Source organism: Peromyscus leucopus, chromosome 22 (assembly GCF_004664715.2).
Source record: "Peromyscus leucopus breed LL Stock chromosome 22, UCI_PerLeu_2.1, whole genome shotgun sequence".
Taxonomy (NCBI): Eukaryota; Metazoa; Chordata; class Mammalia; order Rodentia; family Cricetidae; genus Peromyscus; species Peromyscus leucopus.
This window is the reverse complement of record NC_051081.1, coordinates 51,171,923-51,184,315: the sequence shown is the minus strand read 5'-3', so window position 1 is coordinate 51,184,315 and position 12,393 is coordinate 51,171,923. Positions and strand designations below refer to the sequence as shown.

At 44.9% G+C, this 12,393-nt stretch overlaps 1 protein-coding gene across 2 annotated transcripts in view; it reads right to left on the bottom strand.

Annotated features, from left to right (window-relative positions):
- Positions 1–12,393, bottom strand: part of Sntg2 (syntrophin gamma 2) — a 199,524-nt gene that overhangs the window by 10,865 nt on the left and 176,266 nt on the right. For both annotated transcript variants that reach the window (XM_028857468.1, XM_028857467.2), the window contains exons 15-16: positions 11,046–11,138; positions 3,145–3,255 (exon numbers count right to left, since the gene is read on the bottom strand). In XM_028857468.1, coding sequence (XP_028713301.1) covers positions 3,145–3,255; positions 11,046–11,138 — 204 coding nt within the window. The remainder of the gene's footprint in view (positions 1–3,144; positions 3,256–11,045; positions 11,139–12,393) is intronic.

Genomic DNA, 12,393 nt, shown 5'->3' with positions numbered 1-12,393 from the left:
ACCTCCCTTTCTCTTCCCCTCCTCCTTCTCTCTTCTCCTCCCCTACTCTCTCTCTTCCTTGAGCCAGGGTCTCATGTATTCCAGGGTGCCCTTGAATTTGTTACATAGCCAAGGATGACTTTCAACCCATTATCCTCCAATCTCCAACTCCAAATTGCTGAGACTGCAGGCCTGTGCCACCACACCCAACATTCCACAGCACTTCCTGCACTACGTTTCTTTTTCAGTGTTAACATACTAATTTAAAACACATTAGTCAACTGTGTTCAGTGGACCGCATGCTGTAGAAATAACCTATCTAAACCTGCCCTGAGAAACTCAAGCTCAGACACGAGGCTGGGGGCGGGGACATCCCAGCAGGAGCTGGGGTGGGGTTGGAGACTGTTCTTCCACACTGTCCCATACGGCGTCTCCTCATAATCTCACTGTAGTCACACATCTCGTGTCTCCTCATAATCTCACTGTAGTCACACATCTCGGTGTCTCCTCATAATCTCACTGTAGTCACACATCTTGGCGTCTCCTCATAATCTCACTGTAGTCACACATCTTGGCGTCTCCTCATAATCTCACTGTAGTCACACATCTCGTCAGCTGAACAGAACTCCAGGAAACTCAGTCATTCATTGACGAAGGTTTCAGAAGTGGGGACATGGCTCTGTTGGTCAAGTGTTTGCCACGCAAGCGCAAAGACCCGAATTAAGACACTCAGCAACCACGCAAAGCCAGGGTAAGCTACCTAGCACTGGGAGGGTAGAGGCAGGTGGACTCTCTGAGCTCACGGCCCGCCAGCCTAGCTGGACTAGTGAGCACCAGCCTAGAGAAAGTCCTTGTCCCCAAAAATAAGGCAGAGAGAGACAACTGAGCCAGAGATCAAACATCAACCTGTGGCCTCTACACACACAGTACACATACATGTGTACACCTGCATGCACGCATGCACACACCTATGTGAACACACACAAACATGAACCACACGAGAGAGAGAAAGAGAGAGAGAGAGAGAGAGAGAGAGAGAGAGAGAGAGAGAGAGAGAGAGAAGAGATATTGAGGCTTTATTCTAACTCCAAGAACACCTAAAGGTCTAAAGGTCTAACTATTAATCCCCCCCCCCCCATTTCATATAAGCTACAGCAGATGTAGCTGGGGACATTATCTCTGAGACGAGCAGGGTTATGTGAGGCATCATCCCTGTCCCTTTCCCTTATCATAGTAAGTTCTGGGTTGCACCTGCAGAAGCCTCCAAAGCCCAGGAGGTGCCCTTGGTTCTTGCTTCACTTCAGTTAAAGCCTTAGCCTTTTTCTGCCTATTCCCTGCTTGTGTCCCAAGAGAAGCCCAGGTAGTCTGAGATCTATGAAGCCTCAGGGTTGGGCTGCAAGTTCGTACATTTGAGTTTGTTGAGATATATTCACACACCTTCCAAACATTGCTATGCATGCATGTATGTATGTATGTATGTATGTATGTAAGAGTTCTCATTCTTTTCCTTAAAAATATCCTCACAGAGTGTTTAAATTTTCAGCATTATTCACCCAGTATTCATCCCTATGGCCTCTGTAAATTTTAGATCTTTCTCTTTTCTAACAACTAGGATGGAAACCCATATAATCCAAAGGCCACAAAGAGGTTAACGTTCATTTCAACTCACTACACACCCATTCACACTCATCTCATAATGAGGCATTCACTCCTGTATCAACACAGCTGGCTTACAGTTGACTGACTGATGGTTGAAAGATAAGGAATTATACCTTTAAGTCCCACAGTACCACCTGCTGAGGGGCATCTCAGATGCCAGGCAAGCATGTGCTGCTCTTTCAGCTGGTGTTCTAGGCCACAACAGTGCCTCAAGCATACTCTAGACCTAAGTCCTCGGGGCCCTGTGACTCCCAGGCTGAAGATGTGACAGTGACAGGACCCTGCCATGGGTGCCCCATCAATGGACAGACCAGGGGGAAGAAGAAATCTTGACATGAAAGTGATACAAGTCACTCTCTGCCTGATTCTCCCCCACTCAGAGCACAGGACTGAGCTCATAGTAGAGTGGCAGGATGCAACCTCTCCAGCCAGCCCAGTGTGCCAAGAGTCTCATCTCCCCACTTCCAACTCACCACAGGAGTCCACAGACTATCCCAACCCGGGGCTTCACAGGCCGCCCCATCTCCAGAGCTTCACACACCCTTCCTCCAGCTCAAGGCTCCGCAGCTTTCCCCCCAAACTCAAGGTTTCACAGTACATTCCCTGCAGCTATCACCACAAACCTCCATAGTTTGCCCTCACCTCAGGGCTTCATAGCTTGCCTGCCCACACTCAGGAACCCAGAGCCTGAATGTCCCATCTCAGAAACCCATAGCTTCCTACTTTCCTTCAGGGCTGTCCATCTTGAACGGTCCACAGCCTGCCCAGTATGCGCATATCCCACTGACCTGGGCCAATTCGCCACATAGAAGAGCCAAGCAATTCTGCACAATCTCTCTTCTACTTAGAAAGCAGTTCTGAAACACTCTTTTGTGGATTGAGACAAGGAAAAGATAAAAATAGACCCTAAACCTTCACATATAACAATATCAGGTGGGTTGTGTTGCTCAGGTTAATTTCCTAAGAAAGAAATGCAAGGGAAGAGGTGACATTCTAAACAGTGTGTGTGTGTGTTCCACACACACAAGTCTTTCAATGTGCTAAATTTATACTTTCATTTGACTGTAGTCTGTATTAAAACTAGTTTGTTGATGATATATTTATGTAAAAACATGAAGGAAGTCTATCTATTAATTACAAGAAGATACCTCAGTGTGGTGCTTTTGAAAGGCACAAGGGACTTTTTTTTACATTCACTACTATAGACATTCCATCAGACAATGCAGTTTGCAAAACTCTTCTATTAGATTTCGGCTTCTAGAGCATTTTAAAGTATTGATTTCCTGCTACTATTTGCTAAGCAACTTGTGGATTTTGATAGGATTAAGTACTTTGTTTCATCTGTCATAATTTCAGGACATAAACTCTCAGTGAAAAAAACATCAGCCCCGGGTTTGTTAGGTTGATTTCCAACTTTGGGATGAACTTGTCTCCTTCTCATGCTATGTTTTTGCCAGCTGACCCCTCTCCTTATAGGTCTTTGGGTGCGGGATATGCAAGCTTTACCTTTGTTTCGATCTGTTTGGTGTCCGGGTTCTGAAACAGCAGCTTTACTCTAGTTTTCCCATCATCTGAAGATCCCTTAAGCTGAGAGAACTTGAATCTCCAGAGCACGTTCTGCAGAGAAATGAAATGAATGAGTGATTCATAAGCATTTACTTGATTATCACTTAATTAATAGCTAATAAATCAAAGCACCTATCAGGCAAATGCCATTTGTTTTGACATGTCCACCCTCAGTGTATAGAGGATGATCCCCACGCCCAGCCATCTCAGGGTCACACACTAGCCTCTCTAGACTTCACCCTGCTTTTATCTTCGGGGGTCTTCCTGTACTTACCCTGGAAGTTTTTCTAAGACCGTTGCTTCCTTCTTCACTTGCAGAACTATAAAGTCCACTGAAGGCAGGCCTCTTACCCAGCAGGATACCTGCCACAGTGCAGTTAACATAGAAAGCTTGGATCCTGGCTATATCATCCCACCATGGCTACGCACTGTCATTCAGCCTCAGGTTCTGGAGAATCAAGAGGAAAACATGGGCAGCACGGCCTTACACATAACACTGCTTCAAGTTTGCTTAGCACTTGCTGAGATGCTTCAGAGGCAAATGTCATCTCAGCTCTCAGAAGGCTGAGACAGGAGGATAACCACAAGTCTGAAGCTAGACTGGTTCACATAACCAGAAAGGGCTCCATAGGGAGAACCTGCCTCACAAAACATGAAAACACAACCCTTATCTTCCCGGTAAAATACCAATGGGGATTAGCATTTAGCATCCTGCAGGTCAGGATTTTATTGCAAACACTTATTTCTAAGTAATGAATAAAGAAACATTGATTTCTAAATGGCCAACAAAGCATTTTCAATGTCAGCCGGACAAGGAGGAGGGGGATGGAAAGTCTCAAGATGCTTTTGTCCCTCCAGCTGGCAAGCTGTATGCCACACGCTAGCCTCACAATTCCATTCCTCATGATATGTTTCATACTGAATTGAGGACATGGATCAAGGGAAAAGTCTCGAAGTCCACGTTTCTTCTATATTTCAAGACAGCTGGAATCCACAGTATCCTGGGAACCACTCATTCCATCCTTGCCTTTCCTTGGTGCTGAGGCTGACCCTCTGCCTGTTCTGGTAGATCCAGGTACACAGGTGTTTTCAGAGAAAAATTACCAGAGTTTGTCCAGATTGAGAACTTGAGAAATCTCACCCTAGTCACTGCACGAGACTGCCAATTTTATCACGCAGCCCTTGTTCGTGGGTGATGTAAGACAATGGTGCTTTTCTGCTTCTTCTGGTTTGGGATGTGAATACATGGTGAATAGGGTAGTAAACAGGCCTATTCTTCTTTTTTCTTTTTTGACCCTCATGTCCTAAGCATGGCAATGCCATAAGCACCCTTGGATTGTTGACACTTATATAGCTAGTTGTCTTTAATGACCAAGATTCCTTTGTTTTTCTCATGCTTTCTCTCATGAACTTAAAATGTAATTTTTTTTTCAAAGAAAACTATTTCTGGAAGCTGTGATTGTTATTTCTGCCTGTGGTCTAAGTGAGCTACTTCATTTCTATACTCTGAGACCTTCTCAATGTGACTGAGCCTCTGTACACCGGTCTGGGTATGCAAGCTGGGAACTCAGAGCCCAGATTGGCTGCTTGAAGAGCAGGCAATAACAGTGCTCTCTTTAGTTAAAAACATCAGGAGATGAATATGAAAGGGCATTGGGTTTCCCACTGGAGTAATCAAGGCTGAAGGGCATCTCAACACTCAACTCTCAATCACGGAGCTGAAAGGCATCTTTGTGTGGTTTTAGCAACTGAAGCACAGGTCTCCAGTTACATGACATACATATATTAAACACAAGACCTTCCCCTTTGCTTTCATCATTGACAGTTTTGCTGACAGCCACTTCTCACTCCTTCAAAACTACTTTGGGTTTCAAGGCCTTGCAGGTGAAAAGTGACACCAATACTCTCTTTAGGGTGCCTGGTGGCATCCACAGGGGCCATGAGACTGGAATGGTAATGTTTTGTTTCTAGCAGAGTGACCTCCGTATCTTCCTTTCTACCAGACAATCACATCCTTTTTCTTTTGAATCTGGTCTCTCTGTGCCTCCACTTCCTCCAGCCTGGGGATCAGGCTTCATCGGCACCAGCATAGCATTGAGCAAACAGGAGATCTGCACTGAGCAAACTGGAGTATTGCTGCTGTGATCAAGGAGCATCCATGAAACAAGAAGAACAGGATTCCACCATTCCAGCAGTTCTCCAGTTAATGGCACCAGAAATATTTGCCTCCTCTGATCCTGAGTGGCAGAAAATTCCCAAGTGTGGCTTCTTTCAGAGAGGGAAAAGAGCCTGGGTGTTGTTGGAAATCTGAGTGACACAAACCCTGGAGTCCTAGGCTGTGTTGCTGCTGTGATCCCACTAGAGACAAGGCTGGGTGTTCAGACTGTTGACAATAGCTGGTGAAGGCAGCCCTCCTTATCAGCTTTGGGTATCTGGCTGCTCTTTATCCCACACATGTGTGTTGGGAACTCAGTCTCTTCACTTCCAGCTCTTCTCCTGCTTCCATGTACCACGACAAGACCAGAATGTCAGTTAGTATCAAGCCATAGAGCAAAAGAAAGCTGTGATGACCAGTGTCCTAACTCCAGCTAGCCCATAGATACCTCAGGGCTAGGGCTAGAGCCATTTATCTAGAATGGTGTTCTGGTTTATTCTCACTTGGATGATTTTGAGATGCCCTTCTAGAAATGAGCAAAAGTGTGCTCGACTATGGTCTTCTTACTTAGTATCTAGGTCCAAGCATGTTTCCTGCCCTTCCTAATTATTCCTTATATTAATGAAATAGATAGCTAATAAGAATGGATTGTTGCTTGGAGACAACTGTTTGTCTCTCTCTGGTAAAAGAAAGGTAGGGATGACACAACTGAACCATTAGTGTATGAGGGATGACTGTGGATATCCACTAAAGCAGGAGCAGTTATCCAAAATTCTAGCACAGTTTGTGTGTGTGTGCGCGTGTGTGCGTGCGTGCATGTGTGTGTGTGTGTGTGTGTGTGTGTGTGTGTGTGTATGTGTGTGTGTGTGTGTGTATTGTGTGCATGTGTGTATAGGTACATGTGTCTATGCTGGTATATGCATGTGTGTACTTGTGCATGTGGAAGCCAGAGGGTTAACCTCAGTTCTTCCTCAGGTGCATTCCACCTTATTTTTAGAGACAGGCCTGTCATTGGTAAATAAGCCCCTGGTATTTACCTGCCTTTGCATCCTCTGGCTTCCTTATGTGGGTTCTGGGGCTGGACTCCATGCTTGCAAGGCAAGCACCTTATTAACTGAGCCATCTCCTAAGCTCCAGTGAGTCTCAGTTTTACACACCCAAATCTCAACACGTCTAGCCCACAGATCTATTTGGTTTTCTCCACAGTGACTTGGACAAAAGGCACAACTATCCATAAATATTTCATGCTTGGTTGTTATTTATATTCCACAATTATTTCAGAGTTTACAGCAATAATTTAAACCTCCTTACATGGAGTTTACAAATGCTGTACTTGTTTAGGGAATGAAGACTTGTAATTAAGGCCAAGAGGGGAGTGTTCCATGGACTCAGGACCTTGTTTACCTATCACAGCTGTGTTGGGGAAACTTTCTCAGTATGGAACTTATTGAAGAGGTCACCATGAAAATGATGCAAGGCCAGGAAGTGAGAGCTCACCTTTAGAAAGGCATAGTCAGGAGGTTGTGGCCCAAGCTCAGCAAAAATCATCTTAACTGGATCTTCGGGAAAACTTGTCAGATACTGGATGAGGCAGTGATCCAGTGATTGAGTGTGAAGCTCACGGGGAGACACTGGATGAGGCAGTGATCAGGTGTGAGGCTCACAGTCGTGGTGGAAAGCTGTCTCCCAGAAGCAGAGAATCTGGGAGAACTGAATTTAGAAAAGGATCTGCTGGGTCTCCATGGGAAACCACAGGCCAACTCTATCATTACCCAGAGCTGCTGTGGGATGTTCTTCTATGCTGTGAATGTGTTGCTCTGTTTGGTTAATAAATAAAGTGCTGATTGGTCAGTAGCCAGGCAGGAAGTATAGGCGGGACAAAGAGAGAGGAGAATTCTGGGAACCAACTGGAAGGCTGAGTCAGGAGACGCTGCCAGCCTCCGCTGCTGTGAGTAGCAACATGTAAGATACCGTTAAGCCACGAGCCATGTGGCAAGGTATAGATTTATATAAATAGGTTAATTTAAGATGTAAGAACTAGATAGGAAGAATCCTGAGCCATTAGGCCAAACAGTTTAGATAATATAAGCGTCTATGTGTTTATTTTATAAGTGGGCTGTGGGACTACAGGGGCTTGGCGGACCCAGAGAGAAAGTCTCCAGCTACACAGAGCATTCTGGGTAAGGGGCAGTCACTTTGTCTAGCCCAAGGAAACATTAAAGGACTGACATAAATTCTAACGTTTAATGGCCAAAGTTCAGATTGATTAGACCATCTAATCTAATCAAAGGTCAACCTCAGGAACAACTGAGGTTAACCCTCTGCCCTCCACATGCATAATTATACATAGTCACTGGGAAATCCAGTTCCCAAGGGCTCATAGCAGTCATGTACAGCATTAAGAAATAAGCCGGGCAGTGGTGGCACACGCCTTAATCCCAGCACTCGGGAGGCAGAGCCAGGCGGATCTCTGTGAGTTCGAGGCCAGCCTGGGCTACCAAGTGAGCTCCAGGAAAGGCGCAAAGCTACGCAGAGAAACCCTGTCTCGAAAAACCAAAAAAAAAAAAAAAAAAAAAAAAAAAAAAAGAAACAAATGATACCATTGAAAAACTTGGTTATGTTAATTTTAAGGTTTTAAGGGAAAGATGCTAGATTCAATGGTAAGAAGAATCCCTCAGAGTACCATTTAAGGCTTGCCTTGGAAATCAGGAACATTGCCTGAGGGAAAGGAGGGCAGGAAGCAGGCAGGGATTCAAAAGTGAAGGAAGGTGGCTAATGTATGACTTAGTTGATAATGTAACATCATCAGTTATAGCTATCCACAAGTACAGTACTCAACATCCCAGAGAACCCAGCCCTTACCCAAGAGGGAAAGTTTGTCCACCATGGGATCAACCTCCACACAGGAACAAGGGCCATGTAACCTGAGGCTAAACCCACTGATTGGGTTTTAGCTCAGAACTTCCCACAGACCCTTACAGAAACAGGAAGGGAGCTGCAAAGTACTAGATCCTTCCTTCCAGGTCACCAGGAACCAGAGTTCACATCAAGACCTCCTGGCAGTGTTGCCTAGTCCTGGCTGCTCATTGGACAGTGGGTAGACATGGTAATAGCCTCTTGTCCAGTCACAAAAGACCTTCTTCAGACTCTTGTATGGACTGTGCTAATCCCTGTACTGACAGGAAACCTGGGTGAGTATGAATAAACCAAAGACAGAAGCACAAGTGAACCTCTGTAGGATCTCCAGCAGGCAGCAAGACTTGTGTGCTGTGTTTTACTCTTCCTTGGTAAGGGCCTTGGCCAGGATATATTCCAGGATGTTGCCAAGTACAGGAGAGAAGACACAGAGAGACTCCTACAGGCTCTGTAGAGGTAGACCATGCAAAGTTGCCCTTAAGGTAGAATCCAGAAGGTCTCAGATTTGGTATCCTGAAGTGCAAGGCTGTGCAACAGAGAAGCAGCAGATACTACATGGAGTGTTCTCTTTCCTCCAGGGTAGATGCTGTAACATCACACTCATCCCAGAAGGTCATGTGCAGCAAGAGTATACAGGTCTGGCTTCCTGCTCATATTACTAGCAAGTACAGGTCCTGTGCCTGTCTGTGTACATACCATGGTCAACAGAAAGGTACAATGAGAATAACCCTTGACAAGGGTCACAAAGTCATTTGCTAACTGTGGGCTGTAAGCATGGATGGCCTTTAATGTTGGATGCAGAATTAAAATCCATTTTTTTTTTTTTTGGTTTTTCGAGACAAGGTTTCTCTGTGTAGCTTTGCACCTTTCCTGGAACTCACTTTGGAGACCAGGCTGGCCTCGAACTCACAGAGATTCGCCTGCCTCTGCCTCCCGAGTGCTGGGATTAAAGGCGTGTGCCACCACCGCCCGGCTAAAATCCATTTTTGATATTAAATTTTTATGCAATTGTATTTTGTTATTACTACAATCACTGTGTGAGTCCATAGTGGGAAACATCATGATAATTTCCCTGCAGAAAGTGAAATGAATGTTGTCAGAAGCCAGGATTGTGTGACAGAAGCAGCTTCCATCTCTGTCTCAGGATTTTTCCACCTTTCACACAGAGTGCTTGGATACTATAATTCTTTATGGTACTCTCCTATTCATGGCAAGTGCTGAGCCTCATAGCAGGCCTCCATCATGAGCATTCCAGATGTGGCAGATGGTCCCTTTTTGGCAATGAAAAACCTTCTTCAGACAACTCCATGTGTCCCCTAGAGGGCAGACTTGTCCTGGCTGAAATCTTTGTTCTGGCAGAAGGAACAGAAGTTGAAGACTTCTAGACAAAGTCACTCACTGTCTGTAAGTACTTACCAACTGGTTGCAGAGACTGGGTCACAGAAGAGAGTAAGTAGCCCAAGAGCTTAGATAGGGCAGCTTGGAAATAACTATGAGAAGAAAATGACTGCTGGATTTTAGGAACCTTCCATGATGCTTCACTTCTTCACTGTGAGCTCTGGGAACAGTGAAAGGCTGAAACTGAGCTTGCACAATGCGTGTGAAAAGCAGGTTTCTGGAACTCTGATTATGGTTAGTGGTGGTAATGAAGACAGGATCTAGTAGAATCATGTATATGGGTGAGCTCAAGCATGAGCCCTCAAAGTCCAGACCAGAAGGGCATCACTCATGTCAAGTGGCACATCCACAAACTGAAGCTTTGCACAACAGGACAATCCCCAACAGTCCAAAGTTTCTTCAGTCCAGATTGGCTTCTGCTTGGAGGGACTCAGATAGCCTGAGTGGACAATAAAGACATCTCTTCTGCTTTGTTCTGCAAGAGAAGCTACAGGAAGCAGCTCCCTATGAGCCAGGGGGTTCCCTTGCACGAGGCCCCTTGATCCTGCTCAAGCTTTCCACAGAAACCACTCTTCTGCTCTGAGTCTGCAGTGTGCTGCCATGCTTTGCCCTTGCTAATGAAAGCCTGTGACATCTCTAAACTAAATACACTGGCAAGCTCTTTTCATAGCAGCATTCATCATAGGCACGCTTTTCCAATCTCCACTTATTCTTAATTTAAAAAAACCCCAGATTTGAACTGAATGGTGTTGTAAAATAAAAAAAAAACCACAGATTTTTATAAATATTATGTGATAAGACATTGGCCCTTCACTTTGGCAAACATTTTTCTTAACAGTTATGTAATTAGGAGAGCCCTTAGATGATGGTGGAAATAATCCAGTGAGTTCCACTACTCACACAGGTGGCTTTAATCAATGATGCTGGAATTGAGCGTAGCTTTCTATTCGTGGGTACATTTTACCAACATGTAGAGCTTATTCTCACCAAAACTACTCTGGTTTTAAGCAATGGTTGGGATTCTTTTCACTGTGTCCTAGTGTTGTGTGTTTTTTCCTTCAGAGCGATCAAGAGAACCCCATCCTATGCTTTCCTCTCTCTCCTTCCCCACCTCTGTCTCCCTCCCTCCCCCTTTCCCTCCCCCTCTCTTTTTGTGAATCATACTTGCCAAACACCATTTTGCTGGAGTTTTGCTGCGTGGGCTCTAGGGACTGTGAACACTCAGGAACCCCAAACCAGCAATAAGGCAGGCAGGTTATTTAGGCAGACCTTTGGCTCAGTGCACATCTGGTGGGCGCTGTCGGCTCTCAGACACCTCTGAGCAAGTGCAATGTAGCATGTATAGTGTCTACAGGGGTTCCCTACATCTTACCTTTGTTTTACTGTCAAAGCAGGTAAATCCCAGAGCAAAATCCACCGTGAAGCACAGCATTTCTCCTTGCCAGCTGCACAGATATGTTTTTGACTAGAAAAGAGTATTAATTTTGAGTAAGCACTCTGCAATAGTTCCGGTTCACTATAGGAAGGTAGTTGGCACATTAGCTACTTTAACCGAAGTATGATGTTTTAAGTCAAAACACACAACTTATGTAGAATAAATTAGAAGGTTTGGGGGTTGCAGGGAACTGCAGACACCAATAGGCAGGGAGATCTTCATTATTTTCTGTGTTTAGACAGACAAGGATGTCTTTAAAGGCATCAACTAAACAAAGCCAAATCATTAAAACATTTCAACAAGTATCTGTTCCCGAAGGTACCTCTAAAAACACTGGAGTAGTCTAGAGCATAGAAAAACACAGTCCTAAAATTGGAAAACTTCTTTTTGTCAACTTCAGCAATCAGTTTTCAGCTTAAGTTGCCCCAGTAAACAGAAGATCTGAAGCCATCATTTGAGTGGGGAAAATCTGGGCGCTTTTCATGTGATAGGGATGAAGGTGTTGCTTAGGGATGATGATGAAGGGGGCAGGACTTGATTTTCTGGCTCTCTGACACATACACACACACACACACACACACACACACACACACACACACACACACACACACAGGTCCAACACAGGGAAGTCAGGAGGCGCTCATCTCACATTTCCACAGATCCTTATCACTACACACAGGGTGCCCTGTACATTGTCTGCCCCGATACTGGTTCTGTCATCTATCTCTTTTTATACTATATTTTTTCCTAGTAACTAGACAAATGCCCTGACTATCATTGAAATGTATCAAAGATCCCTGCTGTGACTGTCACCACATCTTGGCTCCATTTTCTCCTTTACCTTTCATAGGAAGACAGAGAGCAGGCCCACAAAGTGAGGACCCTATCCAACATGTCTTGATGACCCTTCCTTCTTCCCAGCCTTCAGCCAGCTTCCTAATGTCGGCAGGTATACAAAGCTGCTCACCAAAATCATGCACAAAGCAGATGCCCACTCCATAGTATGCAAACTACTAGTGTTTCGATGCTGGTGGGAACTGGAAGCTCCAAGTGGTTCCCCTAGCTCACCTTTTCTAACTTGACCGAGGCCATAAGACATGCTGACATTTCTTCTGTCCATGACAATTTAGGCTTTCATAGTTTGAGGACTTGCTAAATTTCTAGAATTTAAATCTAGTGATTATAAACGATGAGAAAACATTTCTAGGGAATCATTATATTCTTGTAGCCCAAATCTCTGACATCATGAAAGCAGTGGGAACTGTGAACCCCAGTGGACAGTGCC